This window comes from Castor canadensis, chromosome 2 (genome assembly GCF_047511655.1).
Source record: "Castor canadensis chromosome 2, mCasCan1.hap1v2, whole genome shotgun sequence".
Taxonomy (NCBI): Eukaryota; Metazoa; Chordata; class Mammalia; order Rodentia; family Castoridae; genus Castor; species Castor canadensis.
The window spans coordinates 61,238,564-61,263,254 of record NC_133387.1 but is presented as its reverse complement, the minus strand read 5'-3'; the positions used below and the strand labels follow the sequence as shown (position 1 = coordinate 61,263,254).

General features: G+C 34.7%; 1 protein-coding gene across 1 annotated transcript in view; it reads right to left on the bottom strand.

Annotated features, from left to right (window-relative positions):
- Sema3c (semaphorin 3C) overlaps nt 1-24,691 on the bottom strand; it is a 149,112-nt gene that overhangs the window by 33,709 nt on the left and 90,712 nt on the right. Inside the window, exons 9-12 of the mRNA XM_020178631.2 lie at nt 24,170-24,284; nt 22,344-22,413; nt 19,341-19,485; nt 13,537-13,759 (exon numbers count right to left, since the gene is read on the bottom strand). Coding sequence (XP_020034220.2) covers nt 13,537-13,759; nt 19,341-19,485; nt 22,344-22,413; nt 24,170-24,284 — 553 coding nt within the window. The remainder of the gene's footprint in view (nt 1-13,536; nt 13,760-19,340; nt 19,486-22,343; nt 22,414-24,169; nt 24,285-24,691) is intronic.

The following is a 24,691-nucleotide window of genomic DNA, read 5'->3' as shown; positions in this document are numbered from 1 at the left end:
AAACTTAATACAAATACAGCAGTGTTATGAAAAACAGGTCATGCTAAGGGGAGGCTACATACAAGAGGGGGAGGGTAAAAGAAGGAAATTAAGAAGATGAATATGGTTATGTACTCTGTATACAAGAATGAATATAGAATTTTTGAAACTATCATACTAAGGGCACTAAAAGAAGAAATATAGAGGAGATGAACCAATTCAGCTTATAATATATAAATACATGGAGATGTCACAAGGAAACTCCCTGTGTAGCTAATCTTAAGTAAGCAAAAATATCATTTTTTTCTTTTACAAAATCAGAGAACAGGAGGAGGGCAGAACAGGTCCTGTCTGGGGGTGTTGGTACCAGTGGGAAGGGGGAGGGAGTGGGGAAAGGGCACAGGAGGGTGAATATGTTGCAAATACTGTATACACATGTATGTAAATGGGAAAATGAGACCTATTCCTATTCCAGGAATGGGGGGGAAGGGAGATAAAGGAGAACAGTGGATGGGGTGAATTCAAGTATGATATATTTGATATATTGTAAGAACTTCTGTAAATTCTACAATGTACCCACACCTGGCACAACAACAAAAAAAAGGAGACTCCAAATTCAATCTCTACAGAAAGTACTCTTTACAAATGAAGGTGACATTGATCATTTTTCAATAAAGAAAAGGTGAGGAAATGTCTTGCCTCTAGACCCCCAGCATTTGAAGAAATGCTAGTGTGTCTTTTAGAGTCAGGCATGGTGTGCACACCTATAATCAATCCAGTGCTGAGGAGGTGGAGGTGAAGGATTTCGACTTTGAGGCAATCCTGGACTACATAAGGAGACACTGCCTCAAAAAAAAAATGTATAAGTGTCTTTTTATCTGAAGGGGAACAGTACAAAGTAGAAACTGGAGATCTACAGGAAGGAATGACAAGAACCAGATATGACCTACTTTCTGTGAGGACTGACTGGTGTGCAAGTAGACATTTGGAACTTCTGTAGCCCGTCACAAATATGAAAGCTGACATAAGGACAATGCTGATTCCTGCTCCTTCCTAAGGTTGACAGACAAAAATTTTAAAGAGAGAACCTGAAGTCTTCCTCAAACCATACCTAAAACCCACCCCACTACTGTGATTTTCAGTTTGTGAACCAATAAATCTCCTTTAATAAAACAAACAATACTTCTGAGAATCTTAAGTGAAAACAAAATAAAAATCCCCCCCCAAAAAAGTGAAATTAAGTTATTTGTGATATCTCACTGAATGTCAGAAAAAAAAATCGGTATTTATAGTACAATGGCTGTATATGAGTAGGGGATTACACTCTGTTAAAGATGACTCACTCATTCATTATCTGCAATTCTAAACCACAAAAACTGTGGTGTTTTTATCTTTTTAAAAAATTCTTTGCTGGCAAATTTTGTCCTGACTTGAACTGATTTGTCCATAAAACCAGACCTGCATTGACTTGATGCTATTTATGGTTGTTACTTATTACACTTGGTTTAAAAATTTCTATGTGACACAGTAGAAATAGTGCTGTGTTATTTATGGGGTTTGGCTCAAGGCTTCTCAAGACATCTTCTAATATGCACACATTACCTTTCCCTCTTCAAAACCTTCTGAATTCTGAAATGTGTTTGATTTCACCACACCCCAATTCCTTTTCTTACATTTTTCCTTTTATAAAAATCTATTTTCTACTTTAACAATAAGCATATGCAACTTGAACAAAATAAAACTTACTGACACGAGATACAGTTAAATAAAGCCATAAATTGAAAAGGAGGTTTTTGTTTTTAAGAAAATAGTGTGTAAATTCTTGAAAGCAGACTTGCTTCAACTATTCTGCTAATTCAGAGCACCACAACTGTGTTACTCCGGCAGCTGCTCTTTTGAAGCGATGCTGTTCACACACTGACACTGGGGGAGTGCTGGCGCCATAAGCCTCTGAGGTTTTGTTGGCCCTTAGCATCAGATGTGGAAAGTGTCCTTCATCAACAGCCCAGTTCTGTGTTGCTTGGAGTAAATTACACACACATACACATGCACAAACACACATACACACACATACATGCAAAGCCTGTGACCTGTAATGCTTTTTCTTTCTCTATAAAATACAATGCACATATGAATAAATGAATAATAATAATAAAGAAATAAAGAAAATAAAATACAATGTATTTGCCCTCACACATGACAAGGCTGCTCAAAATAAAGCACCTTCCCTATAAATTCAAGACTAACTAATTTTGCTATCCATGGTATGACACTGTACTTTCTTATTCCTACTCTTCACAGGTTACATAAATTTATCTATTTATGCTTCTAATTCACCAGTGCTTTACTTTAATCTATAATTTCTAAACAGAAGAAATGCTTCCAGAATATTACAAGCAGATTTCATCTATGTGTTACTACAGTTGTTTCTTTCCTTCCTTCTTCCTTCCTTCCTTCCTTCCTTTCCTGCTTCTCTCTCTCCCTCTCTCCCTCCCTCCTTCCTTCCTTTATTCCTTCCTTTCAGCTTTCATATTTTCCTAATAAACTCTACTCAAATTTAGGCAACCCATAAACTACTTGCAGGCACACTCTTCATAGTTCATTTCTTCCAGAAGAATATGAGCACTGCGAAAGGAGAAACATGAGTGTGTTTTGCTTATTGCTTATTTCTAGTGAATGCAACAGTATTAGGAAACATAATAAGCATAAAAAATATTTATTAAATATCTAGAGATATGATGTATCTGTTATATGAATCATGGATTTCAATAAATATGTGTATATATGCATATGCATCTTCATAATGCATACCAATTTCTAGGCAGAATTGTGTATAATTACATATATTATCTCATTTGTCTTTTATATTAAGTCCATTGAGTAAGTACAATTAAGGATATATAATTTTCTCAAGGTCATACAACTGAAAGGTGATGGAGGTAGGGATTCAGGGCCTTTGAATGTCAATATGTATTCCCTATTTTACCCTATAATTTATCCAGAAATAATATTAAAAAGCACACTAACACGTTGTTCTGTATTTAACAAAATTTTCGAGAAATCCAAACCAAAATTAGAATTGGTCATTATGAGCAAAATCTGTGAAAATCTTAATTACATATTATACTGCCACATGTTGACCTAGAATTTACAGGTAAACACACATGTGCTTGCAACTGTCACTGCTATGGAAAGTTTCAGAGTTATACTTTTAGCTTGGTTAAAGGAAAAGTAAACTTTTGGGGCAAAGCCAAAAAAAATATTAAGACTAATAATTTTGCTAAACTAGGATTTAGATAATAAAGTGTGACTAAATTATGTTTTGAGACATATTGTCCCCAAAAGCAGATAACAAACTGTGCTTTTAGAAACTTGAGCTATTTATTCAACTACTGTATCTATCCTCATGTAAATGTCTTTTATATATAACGTGTCAAAGAGTATTAAGTTTACAATGATACTGTGTTTTCTGGTTCTAGAAGCTCATTTTCTGTGAGGGTTAAGGAAAACAGGATGATATTGTATCAGTAAATGTGAAACTCCATCAACATATAGACTATTATTGTTGCCTGATGATGCAGCTAAAGAACGCTCAAATAGCACCTTTGCAATCACTGAAATGAATGGTTTTTGGATTTTTCAAATTACATGTTTTAGTATCCCTTGTCACATTGTTTTAATTTAATTGCTTTAAAAAAGAACTGCTTTTATTTAGATTTCAATTTCAAAACAAATTCATTTACTGAATAATGAAGGTATACTTTGTAAGGATTTTCTGTCCCTATACAGAACCCAACAACTAAATTTCCACATGAGCAATATTAGAGCTAACATTTTCTATTTAATTTTTTATTGTAAAATAAGCTGTTTTGCATTGATTTTAAATGTTTACATCACATATGTTAATTGTCCTGGAACATTTTACCTGGGGAGGTTGACTAACCTGGGCTCCCAGGTAGAAAGGATCTTGCTTCTCTGCATGTGGTCATCTTCCAACCCACCATAAACTTGACCCTATTAACTCCTTCCTGGTTCCTTCTCTTCACCTGTCTCTGCTTCCATATGAAATGGTGATTCTTACTTCAAATGTTATTAGTGTGTTAGGATATAAAACAATGAGGAAAGCAGCAAATTACAAGGGCACTCAGATACAATGTTTCCAAATTTGGTCTTGCCTTGCTTCTTTCTTTCTGCTACTGTCTTTTCTTCAGGCCACTATGACTTTATTTCTTTGTATTCTCCAGTTACTTTCATGATCACTCCTCCGTCTTCTTGGAAAAATACTCTTTATTTTCTCAGTCCTTAAATGAGCTTTCAGAGTTAAATCCTTCTTTATAGTTTCCTGGAGTCACCTCAAGCATTGTCATGGATTCAACTAACACCTACATTGCTAATGACTCTCCTATCTCCACCTCTAGCACAGTCCTCTCTACTGAAGTGTCTCTGTACTAACACACTCTTTACTTATCCAACTAGATAGTCTATCAAATCTTCAACCAAATGTGAGACAGACTTGGGCTTAGATTTCATTATTCTTTCCAATAGCTTCACAATCCTAAGCAAGCAATTTAATCTCTCAAATTCTCAGTCTGCACAATTGTAAAATGGGCATATAATTCTATCTCATTGGGTTACTATGAAGTTTTAATGAGATGATGTATTTTAGCTGAATAATTCAGTCTCTATGATGCATAATATGTCAAAGGAAAGGACAGGTGTGTCATTACAAAAGGCATCAATACTTTCAACATCTGCCTGCTGATTTTGTATTATCTCAATCAGTTAACTGTATACTTTCTGGCTCTTTGCTAAACAATAAATCAAGACATAATATTATTCTCCTAAATAGTTCTTGAACCAGTCTCCCACTTCTAATTCCTGCTTAGACACTCACCTTTCCCGCCTGTCTATGACACATGAAAAATTTTTTTTTCTTTTGTCTGCCTTTAATGTATCTTCCACCACATTGCCACAGTGATTCCTGTAACATGGTGATAGGCAGTACACAAAAACACACTCTCAGGTAAGCCCTAATGAGCCATACCTTTATATAATCCCTGCTCACAAATACAGGTGAAACACGTAACCACTACTAACCAATAGAAAAACATAAGGTATGGTATGTTAATGCCATGATTGTGCTGCATTCTATGGGACCCAGTCTTAACAGACTGAAGGTAGAAGGTCTGACAAACTTGAAGAAGCAAGCAACCTATTTTATGGCCCCAAAGAGATCCATATGGCAGAGGATTCTGGGGGTCTCAATTCTGTGACAGTAACAAACTAAAATTTGCCACAGTCCATGTGAGGGGAAACTGAACTCCAAAAAGGGATGTCGCCTATCCACACTGACTGTAATCTTGACAGACCCCTTCAGACAGAACAGCTTAGCCACCATCCATGGAAACTTTGAAATAATAAATGTGGATGGTTTAAGCCACTAATTTTGTTTTGCAAGAATAGAGAACTACCTAAAATGTGTATCAGGAAGCTACTCCAACACTCAATAACTATTTGTTGAATTGGATGTACTTGTCTCTTCAACTAGGTCATGAGATCTTAAAGGAAATGATGTTTCATTCTTCTTTACATATAATAAGCATCTAATAAGCTCAATAAATTCTTCTAAATGAATAACTGACATTGCTGTGAGGTATCACTATGCTGTCCATACTAGTTAAGATGATGACTTTAAAATATATTATCTTTTTGCACTAATCAAAATGGCTTTTTCCACAGTTTTAAAATATCCAAACTGATGTACCTTTATTTAAAAAAATCTTTAGAAAAGCATCAGTTAAGTTAAAATTCAAATGCTAGTTTTATTAGTTTTGTATTGATGTCATAAACAAATGATTACAATTTAGGGTCTTTGAGCAACACACATTGATAATCTCACAGTTCTGGCACTAGAAGTCCAATTCAGATCTCGCTGTGCTAAAATCAAAGTTTTGAGAAGCTGCACTCCCTTCTGGATGTTCTTGGGAGAATCTGCTTCTTTGTGTTTTCCAGCGCCTAGAGACCATCTGCATTCCTTGGTATATGATCCCTGTCCTCCTTCTACAAGGCCGTCAAGTCACACTTCTCTGACACTTCTTCCACTGTCACATCTCCCTCTGACTATAGCCAGGAAAGGCCCTCTGTTCTAAAGGAGTCATGATTAGATTGGGCATATGCAGACAGTTCAGGAAATCACCTCATTTCAAGGTCAATAACATTAAAGATATATAAAATCTCCCTTTGCTAATTAAGTGACATGTCCATCCACAGGCTCTGGAATTAGGAGATAGAGCTCTCTGGGGGTCCCTATTTCTACTACTACCTCTGTGGAGAAGAAAAATAAGCATACAATTTATTGAAGTGATTCTACAGACTTATGTCAGAAACTCAAGTTTGAAAATTTTTTGTTCCAATTCACTCTATATTTCACATTCTAAATGAAAGATTTCCTTCCGTTTTCTAGAATTTGAACTTTTCCCAGAATCATAAAAAAAAATGAAGCTATCTTTCTACACTAAGCCATTACCACAACTGACAGCTACAGACTTCCTCCAGTAGTCTTAGAGAGAAGGCCTGGCCTGGCCTGGCCGAGCAAGAGGCTATGAATTCTTCTAGGGATAAAGGCTGCCAAGTCTGCCCCAGGCAAACTTGGCAGGACATCAAGAACAAAAACATAGTGTGCCTATTTATTCTTGACACACAGACAATACATTTCATAAATTAATGCTGTAGAGTCAAGCACTGTCTTACACTCCTGTGGGCAGAGGGTGAAATAGAACCAACACCCAGGGATGACATTTGACTGTAGTTGCTCTCAAGTAAGCTAGAGAATACAGTGACTAATAGTAAATGAGCCAATGTTACAGAGCAAATCTCTCCATCTCTTCTCCTACTGAGAGACACTATGTCCTTGCCTGTTCTGAAATCTTCCAAATGTATCAATCAATTATGCAGAATCCATTTTAACTAAGTAATCAGAACCATGAAAAAGAGTTTCTTGTGTGTTTTGGTGAATATGTAAGGCATTTTGGATACAGGCATAATCCCATTTTAAAATAAAATTTAAATGTGACAAAATTTAAAGGTAAATCAAAAATTAAAGCGAAGTCCTACTTCATTTATGCCTTCTTCTGGTTTCCTCCCAAAATATTTAACTCTATTTCTAAATATAGTGTAACAACAGAAAATGTATCAAATTCTCAGGTTTAATTCTAGCACAGCTAAAGTAATTTACACGCAAAAATCCAGGTTGTTTTACACAGAAGTTTGTCCAAATCTTCTCTGCCACCTTGTAAGATGCATCTTGTTCACAAGTAAGATGTGGTGACAATATTTGGATGGGTTAAGTGAGTGATATCACTTGAACAAAGGAGTCCATACTGATGTTGAGTGTCAACCTATCAACAACATCATCTTGAATATGTGGAAAAAACAAGTTATCCATAGTAAAATGAGAACATACAATGGAAGTTAATTTCATTATAGGAAAAAATGTAAAGTGGTGATGGCAAGTGAGGTAAGTATTGGAAGAGAATAAATATTCATAATGTAAAATCAGACAGCAGGAGTTTGCATTTTGATTATATCACATACTAAATATCAAGATGTGATCTTAACATATCTGAAATTCCATCTGAATACAGTGTTGAATAAGGAGTGCAATTCATTCACTCATTCATTCAAATAATGCCTACGGGACAGCTATTTTGAGTGATGTGCTAGTCTAGGTACTAATGTCACAAGAGTGAATATATCAGACCAGTATCACAGCCTCTGTACAGCCTGTATTCCTGCAGTGCCTGAGAGAAGTGTACAAGGTGGGATGAGAAAAATCATATACCTGCCAAAAGTCATCCTTATTATAATAAATATTTTGTATTATAATAAATATTAACTACTATAAATATTGAAATAAATATTAAATATTAAAATAAATATTTCTGAAACTTAAAAAGTGTACTTATTTACACAATAATAGGATACTAAATAAATAAATGGGTAATTTGAACCATCTAGCAACATTGAACTTTACATAATCATTATATAAGACTTTAAAGAGAAGATCTTTGAAGAGTAGCTTAAAGGAAAAGATTCAGCTTTTTGAAATAATTGCTTAAAAAATGAACCATGTATTCAATTTTAGTAAATTGTCTTTTATAGTATAATTTAAATAAGAACATTTGTCTCTAGATTGGGAATCATTCTATGGACTATCTTCTTCCTTTTTTCCTCTTTTCTTTTCATAAATGTCTTTTTGCTACTTTTCTACATGATCAAGCAGTCATAACACTGTGAGTTATCATTTTTCTCTCATTAATTCAGCCATCATTCCACTCAGTTCCACTAGAATTGCCTGCTGTGAAAATCCCTGCTGAATCTGTGGTAAACTCTGAGAGGATTCCAGATTTTCCTTTGGAAAGCAGTGACCCATAATGTTATTAAAAACCAGTGACTTGCAAGAGATTTGTTCCCTACTCCTAAGCAAAGCGGCAATCTAGTCACCAACCTTAGAGTGGTATTCACACACAACTTCCAACGGACAGAAGACTTTTCTGAACTCAAATGCACTACATTTTAGACTCGAGTATTTTAGGGTCTTTAAATATCAGAATTCCTGGCTCTGAAGTTCATCAAGTGTGCCATTCCAAGAGCCGCGAATGCCAAAACCTCTAGTTAACTATGAATTCAGTTGTCCTCTGATGCACAAGGCAAGCATTTTAAGGCTTTAGTAACAGATGTAGCACATACTTTTAAACTCCACACTTTGAAAAGACCTACTGGAGCCAATGTTTCCAGTTTAGCAGTGGCACATGTTTAGTACTTACCCAGTTAAACAGAAGCTAATAAGGAGCATGAAACAGTATATGCCACATAGGAATTTTGGCAGAACACCACATGTACTGACCCTACATTAAAAAATCAAAATGACATTAAATCACCTTAAACCTTTAACACCCATTCACAAGAACACTATCACTTTTTCCTCAAAAACCACATGTCACCCTGATTCATGTACACTGCTAAAAATATAAATTTGACTGAATGTGTCTGAACCTGACCCAGACACCTAAATATTTTCATAACTCTAGAAGCAAAAAGGAAAATAGGCTAAAATCTCTTGACTATGCTATACAGTTTGCTTTGAGAAAATGGTCTGACTATAGCAGTAGGTGGCAAAGTTAAAACAGAAATATAAATCCTACTTGAACCCTTGCCTACTGTTTTACAACCCTTCTCAAAATTGTTTTAAAGAAAGAAATTTAACAAATACTGTGGAATAAAACAAAGAAACAGCACAGATATTACATATATGCATATATACACTCACACCAATATATATATCATGATCTTTCATAGAGAGGGTAGTAGCAGGAATGAGTGGAAAAATGAGTAAGTATACTTAGCTTCTTGTTTAAAATTTAATAAAATGGCTAGTTCCTGTACTACCTCTACAACAAATTAGAAAATAGCTTCTTTAAGATTAATTTTATTTTTATTATTATAAACCGAAAACAGAAATCAGCAACCTTTTCCTATAAATGGTCAAGAAATATATATTTTAGGCTTTGTGGCTAATGGTTTCTGTGGCAACTCCTCAACTCCATTGTAGCACGAAAGCAGCCATGAATAGCACATGAAGAGATAGGTGTGGCCAAGTTCTAACAAAACTTTATGAGCACTGAAATCTAAGAGCCCTATAATTTTCACTGCTCATGAAATGTTCTTCTCTGTATTTTCCAACCATTTAATGATATAAAACAACATTCTTAGCTTATTAGCACACAGAACATTCTATGGGTTGGATTTGTTTCATAGTTTGCAGTTGGATAACCTCTAGACCAGTTATTGATAATACAAAAAGAAATAAAGTAAGAGTACAAAGATCCCTTTTCTCTCTCCTTCCTTCCTTCCTTCTTTCCTTCCTTCCTTCCTTCCTTCCTTCCTTCCTTCCTTCCTTCCTTCCTTCCTTCCTTCCTTTTCTTCCTTCCTTCCTTCCTTCCTCTCTCTCTCATACTCTTTTTTTTTTCATAATTTTTTATTTTGCTTGGCATTTGGCAGAATATAAAAAAACAATCTGAGGAAATCCAATGAGAGTGGAAGGCCAGATTTTCAGCATCTTAAACTCAGCTACAGTTAAACTCTGCGATGACAGTGAGTTAATTATAACAGTTACTAGGCATTGAGCCCACACAACTAACCATGGAGATTCTGTGAGCTACAAAATCATTCATAATACTCATACTGAGTACAGTTACATGATATATTACTTGCCTTATAATGAACTGCCACAGACTTTCTCTATGGCATCTTTCTTGATGTTTTCATTGAATCCTTCTGAATGTCTCATGATGGGGGAGAAGAAGTGAAGCCAGGATAAATTTTTTTTTCTTTGTTACCATAATTGAAGCAACCACTATTTTTATATGACAGTGGAAGGAATACTTGGGAATTGGGCAACACCCAAGAAATGTTGTATTCTTCCATTTATTTACACAAAGCTAAGAAATTGTGAGATAATAGTTATAATTCCCCTAAGAGTCACTTCAGAAAATGCTAAATGGTTCCCTTATAACAACAAACACAAAAAAATTATTTTGAAAGAAATTTCACCGGCAAATATTTTATATCAATATACCAGTTGTTAAGAGTTTCGGGTAAACTGAAATCACTGTTTCCAACTTAAGTGCAGCCTGATATGACAGTGTGGATGAAGATCAGTGGTTAAGTGAGTGAGTTACCATCTCTGCAGAAAGATGTTGTTGGAAGAAACAATGCTATCACATACATTTTCCTGTTAGGATAGAGATACTAAGACACTCATGAGGCTTTGTAAGCAATCCTTAGTGAGGCTTTCCAGTACAATTAAAAACATGTGCCTAAATATTGTTTTTGAAAATGACACAATTGTTTAAATACCAATATAAAAGTCCATTATGGTGCCAGAAACTTTTGTGGTAAGAAAAGTCGAAGGATTTGTGCAAAAGCATGTTTCATACTGTCTTCTATTTGAATAAACATTGTTGAACAGTTTTAAGAGGATTGAAAATTCCATCCATGAAATCTACATAGTTTATGTAGATTTTCATGAAAAAAACAAACTGACTGGGGCATCACAAGCTACCTTTAAGATAGGCCTCAAAGGAAAACAGTTATCTTTTTTGGGTAATACGAGACACTAGGGATAGGTGAAACTCAAAACTGTCACTTTGTTTCAGGAAAAAAATTTGTTTTTCAAATGTAAACTCCACATTGGATGATATAAAAGCAATTTTTTGTAGTCATGTACATCTGAGGAGAGTGAAGCTTACATGAAAATGAAGATTAATGCTTTCGCAGGCATTTATGAATTCATTTTGGTACATGAGGAATAGTGGACATAATTATGCTTCTTAATTAGTCTTGAAAAATATTTATTGAACTCACCAGGTCCTATGATATGCCTACAGAAAATTATATATCAACAAGAGGTAGAAGCTTGATAGGGATGTACAACTGTGAACGCAAATACAGGAGATTGGATTGAGTCTTAGAAGCGGATAAATTGAGTTTAAAGCATGGTGCTTGAAATGTTAATGGGTTATACAATGTGTGTTATCTACCAGTGAACTACAAATTCAAATACTCAGTTAGCAAGAATTAATGACATACATTTTGAATTTGTTTGCACAGAATAGATAACTGAAGCCAAATGAATAAATGAGGTTTTTGAAGAACTATATAAAATCAGGATCATGGATAGAACCTCTAGAAAGAGTTTCCTACACTTATGGGCAGAAGAAAACCAGCTAATGACAGACAGGAGAAAGCAGGAAATTATGTGATAGATGGTTTTAACAATAGTCAAAGCAATATTCTACAATGTCAAATGAGGCAAAGAGAAGAGATATTATTAATAAGGTCCTAGAAATGGTAAAAAAAAAAAAAGCAGGGATAAAACCTGAGAACAGAGAGAGTTTGGAATGGTTAGACTGAGAAGGAAGGCTTATGCCTCAGGTGTTAGGTAAGAGAAGAGGGGACCAATGGAAACTCAGGGATTCCCAAGCATGGGAGAGGATGACAGAGAGTACATCTTAGAAGATTCTCTATCTCTATTTCTCTATCTGCTATTTCAAGCAGAAATTATATGAGAATGAAAAATTCAGATCTAAGATTTTAAGTACAAGCATAAAAAAGGATAAAATAATAAACTATAAGAACTATAAAAAATGTAAGAACTATAAAAACTATAAAAAAGGATAAAATAAGAACAGCAGATTTTGGAAATTTTACTTAGCCAAGAAAAAGTAAGCACTGATTGAAATCTGAGTGCAATTCCTTCTTTAATTCAAAATATATTTTCCACCACTGCCCTATTTTATAATGACTTCTACAGACATATTTTGTGTCTATTTCCTAAATTAGAAGAGAAACTAGTATATTTCATGGGGGCACTTCAGATATTACAGTAGGAAAAGTGATGAGATTTTTATCATTGCTTACAAGTTTGTAAGATGTGTGAAATCCTACAATTTGCAGCAACATGGCTGAGTCTAGAAGATGTTATGTTAAGTGAAATAAGCCAGGCACAGACGTGCATTATTAATTATTGTCTGACCAGCCAGCCAAGGTTTCCCTTTCTTGTGTAGTGGTTCTCAAGTTTCAGGGAGCATCAGAAGTGTCAGAAGGATTTGTTCACATACAGGTGGCTGGGTCTTGTCCCTAGAATTCCTACGGTGGGGCCTGAAAATTACTAACTCGACCAAGTTTTCGATGGTGAAGATTTTTCTAGTCTGAGGACCACACTTTGAAAACTACTATCATTAAATATTTACTACTAATCTTTTCACATCATATAAGTCTCTGTGACCAGAGTACTTTCACTTAAGTTATGATAAAAACAAATTAACAATATGAATTTGTGGATGTATTAAAATAGCAACAGAAACTGGGTGCCAATGGTTCACACTTGTAATCCAGTTACTTGGGAGGCTGAGATCAGGAGGATTGTGATTCAAGGTCAGTCTGGGCAAAAAAGTGAGATTCTATCTCCAAAATAACCAGAGTAAAAAGAGTGGAGACATGGCTCAAGTTGGTAGATTGCCTACCTAGCAAGTGCGAAGCCCTGAGTTCAAAATAGACAGACAGATAAATAAATAGATATATAAATAAAAATAGCAACAGTAATATTTTTCCAAAACCTATATGCATTTGAATTAAATTCACTTTCAAATGTTACAGAGAACACATTATCTACCATTATCATTACCCTTAGAAAATGGTACAGGTATTGATTAAGAGCTAACAGAATTTATTCCACTTCAGAGAAACTATCTATACTTAAAATTTACTTCCAGTCCTTAATTCAGCTGATTATTTTATCTTTTATTTTAATATATTTCAAGACCTATTATAGTTGCTTTATATATGTGAACTCATTTGTTTCTTATAACAACTCAGAAAGTAATTTATTTCACTAAAGACCAGACAAAAGGAAACACTGGAATCTTTCTGGTCCCAAACTACTACCTGGGTTAAAGCACATGCTTTTGAAGGATAGCTTGAGCCCCAAATACTTACCTGTCCCAAGAAACAGTACATGATATCTCCCATCAGCAGCATTCACTCGGTCCACAGCTATCTTTGTGTACTTGTAGTCAGTGCCTATACGGACAATCAAAGGCCTTCTGTGGATGGGGTAGATGGAATTGTACATGAGAGGATGGTTCCGAATAAAAGTGACAACATCATCTGGGAATTCCTTGGTTGTTCTCATATTGGGTGTAAATGCTCCTCCTGGGCACTAAAAATTTTTTTAAGAAGAACCAGGTTAATAAAGTAGTTCATTTTAATAATAATCAAAAGGTCTCTCCTCAAAATTCAGAATACAGTTGTTTTAAGGGATTTGCTACCCACTGAGAAAAAAAACATACGTATACTAGTATCTGTAGAAAATTAATATACAGGGCTTCCCCTTAAATGGGTTTAATTTAATAACTGAAGTTAAGTTCACCTATCCTGTTTGTTTTCAAAGAGGAGCTAATGTCATGTTGTATAAGTAATTTTTTACCTTTCTCATCTACCACTTTTCTGTTTTGTTCTGGACACTATATTATTAGGAAAAAAATCAACAACTTGTGGAGTCAATCTAATGCTGCTATCGACTAAACTAAATTTGATGGTTATTATTAAATTTAATCAGAATTCTAACACTTAAGAATTTTGTTCCACTCAACCCCCTTCCCAAAAAGGATCTCAAAACTTGGGGCTTAAATTAGTTGGTAAATGAGATCTGATAATCCCATCTAGAAGACTCTAGGCATACCCATTCCCCTTGGAATAGAATCTCAACAATGTAGAATGGCCTGCAAGCTTGTGCATGATCTGTCTGAGCCTGCCATCCTCTCATAGTTCTTGCTGATCCTAAGACCTTAAGTTTGTTACCCCTCTAGGATCCCAGAACCTGCTACTGTCCCTCTGGCTTTGTTTCTCCAGTCTACCTCTGGCTTTCTCTGTTGCCCCATTCAGTTACTAGTTTGAAAGTTAGCTCCTAAAAGGTGATGTCACATATAAAAACAGTTTCTCTCCACCTCCACTCTCTATGTCCTTACCTGGTATTTTTCCTCATAGCTCTTTACTTAACAGCAGATTATATATGAATTGCTGGTGACTTTATTACCTATTTCTTCATCTAGAATGTAAGATGTATAGAAAGTGGGTTTATTTTGCTCATTGTTTTGCCATCAGACATATAGCAAACTGGTAATAGTAGGTAGGTACTTGATGAAGAGTCATGGAATGGGTGAATTATATTATTCATTATAGGTGGCCTGCAATTTTGGTGAAAGGATTGTATAAAAGAAACAGAGGAAAGACTCAGAGCTTCAAGTCCAAGGGGGAAGACACAAAGATTTGAAGAATGGACTGCTGGCTGGGTGTGGGTGGCTCCCAATGAGATGGGAGATGGAGGTAAGAGGATCACAGTCTGAGGTCAGCCTAGAAAAAGTTAGTGTGAGACTTTATCTGAAAAACAAACTAAAAGAAAAAGGACTGGGGGGAAAGGGGTTCAAGTGGCAGAGCACTTTCCTAATAAGCAGGAGGCCCTAATTTCTATCCCCAGTACTGAAAGAAAAAAAAAATGTAATGCTGGACAGCTTCAATGTTCTGGAGAGGGATCCTGATAAAGGGTTCTGAGGAAAAGGTTCCATAAAGTGGGCACCTGAGTCCAGACTCAGGGTAGGCTGGAAGCTGATGAAAAGTTTAGAGTTCACCCAATAATAGGAGCTGAGTGTTAAGTCATAGGCACAACACTGTGGGATATAATATTATAACACATACAAACATCAGTTACCTATCTTTATTAAGTACCTGATAGAGTATCTACTTCTAGAAACAATAATGTGAATAAGTATATACTTATTCACATTAAAGAGGTTCAAGGTTAAAGGAAAGTAGCAAAGCCAACTTCCTGATCACTAGCAGAGGGCATGACATCAGTAACAAGTGGCAGGAAGTAATGAGGACTGTGACCACTGGAAAGTCATGCTTCAGACACAGGTGGCAGTGGACTTTTGTTACCAGATGGTTGCTCCTATGCAGGAATGGAAACCTAGTGCTGCCAGATTTTACCAGAAGATAGAAATGTGGAATTTTGGGTTGGGGTGTAACTTAAGTTACATCATGAGTGTGAACTCCTGAGTTCAAACCCCACTACTGTCAAAAAAAGAAAAAAAGAAGAGGAGAGAGAAGAAAGAAGAGAAAAAAGAGAAGGGAAGAGTTAAAAAAAGACAATACTGGAGACCCAACAACATATGGCATCCTCCGGGTACAACCCTTGCAATAGCTAACCAATGACGTTAGGGCCTTTAGGTCAATGTTGCTAGACAGACCCACTTGTGCACAAATGTCTCAACACATTACTAATACAAACTAGGTTATTTATACTGTATCATCATGCATATGGTTTTTAGAATAACTTGGCTAATTAAAATTACCAGAAGTTTTTATAGGACGAACAAATATAGTTCTTATTTTTGAGAAAGGCATAGAGAACAATTAAATGACTTCACAAAGAAGAGATAATGAGACAAGCAATAAAACTAAGTATCTCATTTGTTTTTCCATTATTTGGAGTTCATAAATTTTTAAGAAAAAGCTTTATATTTAAATATGATGTTTACAAATTGCCCACAATGAAGACCAAAATGAGGACAAAGAATTTAATTTGAGATTGTTCTAAGCCGATGGATGTGTTCCATACTTCAGTGAAGTATGGAATTATGGGTGTTTTCTACCCTCATTCTTCACACAAAGTGGAAAAAAGGGAAATACATTGCTCACTGAATGAAAACATGGAAAGAACAATGCATGAGCAATTGAAATAGTTTAGACTTTCATAAAACACCACTAATTATGGCTTGCCAGGCTGAGACATCTCCTTAAGTATTTGCAAGCATTCACATTTGTAAGTTCCGGAAAGATCAAAAGTTATTATATGTTAAGAGGCAGTTTTTGTAATTTCTAGTTGGTGCAGTTTGGTGTGTGATGACCTTGTTAAATTATCAGTGCCTAGTTTCTGGCTTTTACTTAAAGGCATCCAAAAACCAGATAAAAATATGTGAAGCTTGCTCAAAAGTGTAGCTATTGAATAGGTAGCCCAAATAAGCCAAATCAAGTTAGAGATTTCATATTCCTTCAATTAAACCCCCTTGTTAGGGACTTCTATTATAGACTCATAATGAACTTTTCTCTTCAAACTAAGGTCTCTTAATATAAGTTTATTTCCAAAACATTGTAAAAACTTATGTAAATTCCACCCAGCACAATAAAAACAATTTAAAAATTATTTCTGATAATAATTCCTTCACTGATTCACAGCCTGAATGCTGCAAATAAGACAGAGTGAACGGTAAAAATGGTGAGACGAAAAAAACTTGATTATTCCTTTCAGACTCCAGCTGCACAAGTGAATTTTCTCGGTATAACGTTCCCAAGTATAAATAAAATGTGATAAGGTTTCCCTATCCTTTGATATAATAAAGTACATGTATTAAAACCTCAAGATAACATGCACATGCTACCATAAAATAAAAGCCTTTGTTCATTAATTAAGCTAGTGTCTTATCCCTTAGGCTAATTTTGCTCTATTATTTAATAGACATAAATAATTTTGGTTAACTTCTCCTTTGTTTTTCTTCAGTACTTTCTACTTATCAGGTAGTGGTAAGCACTCTTTTTCTAGTTAACGACAGTCTGAGCATTAATAAAGTGTAAGGTGAAATGCTAGGAACCCTGAGAAATTATGGTAAGAATCAACAACTGTTGTCCTTACCTAACTTTTTTCCAATCTACTTATGTATTCACAAACAACCTGTTGCCTTCTAATTCTTCTAAATATTCTCCTCATAACCACATCTAATATAAAAGTTTTCAAAATTAGTGCAGTTACATATTAAGAAATATGTATTCAAGGATGCTTTTTATTCAAAAAGCATTTTGTTGTGCCCAGAAGGTAATATAAGAATGGGAAATTACTTCTGTCTTCTAGACACAAGTATACTAGTAAAGAAAACAGATACATTCAACAAAAAATAACAAAGAATAAAGTAATAACTGGAGACAAATATAAAGTAAATAGTAGAATGTGATTTAGGATTAACGTCATAAGAACCAATATTTAAAAAATGAATTCAGGAAAGTAGAGAACTTAAAGTTGCCAGGGTCAGTGAAGAGATTTCAAGATGAGAACACGAAGGTTGAGGTATTCAGGGAACTGTATGTTAATTCCCGAGGCACTAAAGCAGATGGTCCTGTTATGCTTACAAATACATATTCAAATTGAACATTTTTATTAGATTCTGCTTTACCAGGACATGCAGTATGCAAAAACAATCTCTGCAGAAGCATTGTACACGTTGCAACAGAATAATGTAATATGTTAGCTTGGCCACAGAGAGAGAGTTTGCAGTCTTTGTCTGCCCTTTGCAACATACCAAAGGTGTCTTGTTTCTTCCACAAACTTGAATTACTTATGGAAAAACATTATGACACAACTGGCAGGCTTCCTCCTACTGGCTCTGCCTTGCTGGTTGAGCTGTTTGCTAACACAGCTATCAAGCTTGCTTTAAAAGAAGAACCTACAGGGAACATTAGAACGAGGGTATAGGTTTTCTGCCAGTGTCATTTCTTTAAGAACACAGTCATATATTTATGGGGTTGACCCAGCAACCAGACTACTGTGTGGGGAAATAAAGTATGACAATCACAGTTGATCCTTTATTGGGAGGACTTCAGAGGCAGCATTTTTGACCCGAAAGGAGAGGGAATGCTTTGGGTCACTTGGCTGCATTTTTTCTGGCTACATGAGCAGGAAGCCCAGGGAAGAGACAGCCACTGGCCACGGTGAATCAGAGAGCTGACTTCATGGTATTTTGCTCAGTGAAGGGTGGAGAGGCCAGATCTGCAAGGAAGTATGCTTTTCCAGGAGGATTTCCAGAGGTTACTCCTCCACCCTGCCTCTTTTATTCCCTCAGGATCACTCATCTGACAATTTTTGGATTTAAGGAGTTGTTCTGGTCTTAACACCAGATGTAAAAAACCACATTATAGAAATATGTCTTAAGTACTGACTACTCCCTTTTTTCACAGAGTCTGTTCCAGATGTGTGTCACTAAGCCCTGGCTTATTCCACCCTGTTTTAGGACAGGAGAAAAAATGTGTATTCTTAAGAGCTAAAAAATAGAAAAACAATGGGACTGTTAGCAGAAATTTCTAATTTAGTATTGGTTTATTTTGTTTTACTAAAAAGAGTTCATCTGTTCCCACATTATGTAGGATAACTGCTTCTTGACATGAGTGGTTTTCTTACTGTATCCCATACATATGTATGTATCCCATACATATGTTAAGGTGGCTTTTAAGTTGCCATTTTGTTGAAGAGCCTGATGAGGGGTAGAGACAGAAGCAGCTTTTCCTCAGGAAAAAACATCTCTGAGAGAGTAACAGTTTGGACTCAGGACCTTGTGATTCCTAAGCAAGCAGTCTGCTACTTGATCCACTCCTCCAGCCATTTTGCTTTAGGCTGTTTTTCAGATAGGTTTTCATATTTTTTGCCCAGGCTTGTCTTGGACATTTATCATCCTACCAATGCTTCCTGTGTAGCTGTGATTAAAGCAGTGACCTACCCTGCTCAAGGAGCATTCCATAGTATATTTCACATATTATAGTCCTAAGTCAGTGAAGCCTGAGCTGGAAACCTTGAGCTGAAAAGCTATGAGCATAGCAGGAGAGCTATGTTGTGTTGAAATAAATGTCAGAATGACATTCACTTTGAATTAAATGGATATTTTAAAGAATGATTGTAAAGAAACTTTCTGGATACTTACGGTTCCAGGGCGAGGATATGGTATTCTACCTTGATAGGAAATCAGCTGATGATTGGGTCCTTCTTTATGGGCAAAAGGCCCATTGAACACAGTCTGAATATCAGATAAGTGATAAACACACACTGCTGATCCTTTAAAAACTGAGCTGAAAAATAGAAATAGCAAGAATCCATTTTCTTATTTTAAAAAAATATATTTAAAAAAATAGATGGCAAAGTTTCTGATAAAAAGTTGATATAATCCATCCTGGAAAAGTTGAATGCTATGGTACAATGTACACAGCTGAAAAACTTACTTTAAGATAAAGCACTGATATATAAAACATGAAAATACTGAATTAATCCACAGAAGTAATCATATTATTGTTGTACTGAGAGTACAAAGTGACATTTACAAAAGATTTTACAATATATCATAGGTGAATTCACCCCCTGCATCATTCTTCATCCCTCTTCCCTTCATTCTTAGAATAGTTCCAACAGGTGTTATTTTTCCATTTTCATACATGAGTACATAGCATTTCTACCATATTTACACTCCTACATCCTTTTCTTAAATCCTTCCTTCTCCCATGAAGACTACCCCCAGATAGGACCTATTTTACTTTCCTGTTCTCTGTTTTTGAAAAAAGACATTTTTGTTTGTTTAAGATAGCTACACAAGGAGTTCCATTGTGAGATTTCCAGGTATATGTATATTATAACCAAAATAGGTTCATCTCTATTTTTTTCCTTTCTACTTTAGTCCCCTTCTTATGGTGATTTCAACAGGTTTAAAAATTCTATATTCATTCTTGTATAGGAAGTACATCAACCATATGCACCTCCTTAACTTTCTTCTTTTACCCTACTTCTCTGGCATGTGACCTGATTTTTATATTATAGCTTGTATTTGTGTTGGGCCTGTCTATATCCCACATATGACAGAAAACACATGGCCCTGGCTTTCTTTTTTGTTTGTTTGTTTTGTTTTTTATTTATTTATTTATTTATTTTATTATTCATATGTGCATACAAGGCTTGGTTCATTTCTTCCCCCTGCCCCCACCCCCTCCCTTACCACCCACTCTGCCCCCTCCCTCTCCCCCCCTCAATACCCAGCAGAAACTATTTTGCCCTTATTTCTAATTTTGTTGTAGAGAGAGTATAAGCAATAATAGTAAGGAACAAGGGTTTTTGCTGGTTGAGATACGGATAGCTATACAGGGCATTGACTCACATTGATTTCCTGTGCGTGGGTGTTACCTTCTAGGTTAATTCTTTTTGATCTAACCTTTTCTCTAGTACCTGTTCCCCTTTTCCTATTGGCCTCAGTTGCTTTTAAGGTATCTGCTTTAGTTTCTCTGCGTTAAGGGCAACAAATGCTAGCTAGTTTTTTAGGTGTCTTACCTATCCTCACTCCTCCCTTGTGTGCTCTCGCTTTTATCATGTGCTCATAGTCCAATCCCCTTGTTGTGTTTGCCCTTGATCTAATGTCCACATATGAGGGAGAACATACGATTTTTGGTCTTTTGGCCCTGGCTTTCTGAACCTTTACTAGCTAGTACATTTTAGCAGCAATAAAAATTGTACTGATGAAAATACTAATTTGAATTCTAAATCTCTAGTAACATAGCTATTATCATTTAATTCTGAAACAAATCCTATTAATAAGAGAATATCATACCCTAAGCTTATTTTAGCATGAAAATATTCTCACATGTTAATCTGAATACTAGCTGGAAAATTCTAAACTATCATTGTTTTTGCAGTTTCATGTTGGTCACACAAAAAACATTCATTCAATTATGTTTAGCCAATAAAATTTCAAAATTTTCTTAAATCCTTAACAACATAATCATGTCACTAGGGCAGATTGGCTGAAACCAGTGGTTCTCTGGCTCACATATTTATTTCAAATTATATGTTTAATGGTGAAAGTATTGCATTCCCATGAAAATAAATAAGATATATTATTACTCACTAGCATTAATAGTCATAAATGATGATTTTGAATTTTTTAAAATTAAAGCTATTGAATGTATTGGAAAAACAGAGACTAGAAAAGCATGTTTTTCCCAAAATCAACATTTTATCAAGAACCTGGTTATTATTTTCTTCATTCAATGCTTTGTGAGTTACATTAAGAACTCCTGTTCTGTGTTAGAACAAGAGTGAAGCACATCCAGAAGGACATATTATTTTAAAATCAATATTTCTATAATGTTCTTTAACTCTGAACAACTAATTGTAGTTTACAATTATTTCATCTTCTGACCCACTTAGAAAAGAATGCTTTGGATCTTTGTTTTGTAGCTGACTGTCTGATAAAAAAGGAACCAATACATCCTGCATTGACCAAGTAGTCATAGCTGAAGTATTAGACTGAATTCAAAGGAATGATCCCAGTAGAAAACTGATCAACAGAAATTTGTGCAGGAAACAGTTAGAATATAGAGAATTGTCTTGAAACATAATAATTCCCATCAGGCATCCCATAAAAAATAAGTCAATACATTAAATCAATTCTGAAATATATGAAATATTATCATATGGTAGAACATAAAAGCTTTAGTCGTCACTTTAGATTGTTGAAGAAGTGAAAATTATGTTGATGGAAATGCCAATTTTTTGCAGGTTATCTAAAGTATATTTGTTATAAAAACTGCACAAGACTAATGTATGCAATATGATCAGTTTGGACATAGGTGTACACTTGCATTACCACTGTCACAGTCTAGGCAATACACATATCCATTCCCTCCAATAATAACAACAACAAAAATGACAAAAGTTTCATTTTTCTTCAGAGAAAATATCTTATATACTTCATTGGTATGTTATAATTCATATTTTATTTCTTTGAGAAAACATCATGTAATCATTACATATGCTCTACATAAATAATTTTGAAATTTTTTGTTCAGCTCAAATATACTTTGGCAATCTGGTAAAAGTAAATATAAGAGGACTATAACACAAATACTATATAAAATTAAAACTTGAAGAATACTTTTATAATTACCTTGATGTTGTAAAAATGCCATATACTAGTGTTGTCCTTGGATTATCAGTTTCTAGCAGAAACACATCCTCTATGAAAAGGAAAATGCCATTCTTTTAAAGTTCACAAATTTTAACGGTACTTATAATTAACATAAGAAAATAATTTCAACTGTGAAAAGTACTATAATTTGTAAACAAGTGAATGATAAGCACATGGTAAATAAAATAGAACATAATACAGATACTAATAGGATTTGTGAGGACTAAATCTCCATGGAAACCAAATTAATGAAATATTAAGTGGGAAAAATGCTACATAATGTAGACTAGAACCATGTAAAACTTAAAATTGTATACCAGAATAGAAAAGAGATTAATCATAAGACTCCCTGGGTAGCAAAACTTCCTGTTGCTTATTTCTGTATTTCGTAAATATTCTTTAGTGACATTAGTTTCCTAATCTTTAAAATATTAATTTTCAATTCTTTTTAACTTGGTGTTCAAAGTTGCAACATGGAAAATAACTGTTTCACAGTGACCTTTTTACATAAAATATGAAAATGTGACTTATGGCTAAAATTTCTAGTAACATGTTTATTTAACAAATAGTTCCTCTAACTATAAGACATCTAAAATATATCAAGGGAAAGACAAAGGTATGTATAGAAAGTACACTTAGAGAGCAGAACATGAGGTTCAATTCTGAGAAAAAAACCTGACTTAATATCCATCACCATGGTTATCAGAAATGCTGGAATTTAGTGACAATCTTGCATATGTGTGATTCTTTCTAAGGACACAGAGAGAAAGAGAGGTGTATTCATATTAAATTAATTTGGGACTTCTTAAGCAATAAATTAACAATTGCTTAGTCTTTCATATGTGAATAAAGACTGACGATGTCTAGTTCTCACCAAAAGAACAAGAAAGAGTTAAACAAAGAATTTAGGTGGACATAATTGGCTACCAGGCTACATCACAAAAAGATACTTAGAACATTTTCTAGAAAATCTGATACAGGATTTTTTGTACATGATCAACAGAATGGCTTTTAAGGAGAATATCTACTTTAGGTTTATAACTACAAGAAACACTAAATGTTTGCATATTGTAATGCAGTTTGTAATTTATCTCATTATCTGCCTCAAAACCTGAGAATAGCCAGCATTATGCATTTTAATGGAGTAAGGCAAAAGAAAAGACATTTTTAAATGGCAAATGGTACACTTGACACTACAAGGCACACCATGGTATCCCAGTGAAGAAAACTTTTCCATAGCAGAAAGGAATCAGGCTGTTAACCCTCTTTGACCTGGAAAGAATATGCCTCATCAGATCACCCTGGGAGCACTCAGTCCCAAGATCACCAAACAGAACTATAATGGGAACATAATTCAACGAATTTCTATTTTAACACTTTCCATCCAAATTCAATCCTGCCCATTAGTTGCAATAGAAAAGATGAATAGCTGTATTCTTATATACACTGATTTTTAATCAAATAATTAGATGTTCAAACATACAATAGATATTAATTTATAAAAGCCCAAATACATCATTACCTATGCATAAGTTATAGAATTATCCCCCCACCACAGACACACTCATTCATATATTATGGCAAATTCAATGAACTAAATGTTTTGTCTGTGTAGTTGGACAAAATAGACTAGAAAAACACTTACGGAAATTTCACTCACAGCATCCAGATCATTATTTCATATTGGCACATTATTTATGCTGAAACTATCTAAGGATGATACATTCTTTTCGGATAGCCTACTAAAATACATGAATCTTACAAGCTCCCTTTCAGAAGCATTGTCCGATCTCACATTTATGTACCTAATTCATCAAAATGTGTTTCCGGCCCATCTTCATCTGTGACGGAGCACACGAGCCTTGCTTTTAAGAAGGTGGTCCACTTGTTGACAAGGCTACGAAGTCCTCCAGTGTCATTCTGAAACCGTTTTGTAAACATAATTCAGATTACTTCAGGAAATAATGAATGGCATTAAAAGTTCATCTTGGACTCCAATAACTTTGGGATTTATTGTGATCTGAAGGATGGAAATTTTAGCCACATCTACAAATTAATAAAAATAAGATCTATAGTATTTTATAAAATAGTCAGAATTATCCAATTATTCCATTATAGAATGGTATTAACTAGAAATTAATAAATTGTGTTAATAGACCTATATCCTAATTTTAATAGTATGTGACAGAAATATTAATAAAATGTATGGAGAATATTTCAGTTGCCTTTTTTGATAGTTCATGTGTCCAGAATAAACAAAAACTATTGTATACAGTAAGGTTTACAGATTCTGCTGTGGTCAGGAGAGTGGGTACATCCCTACATGA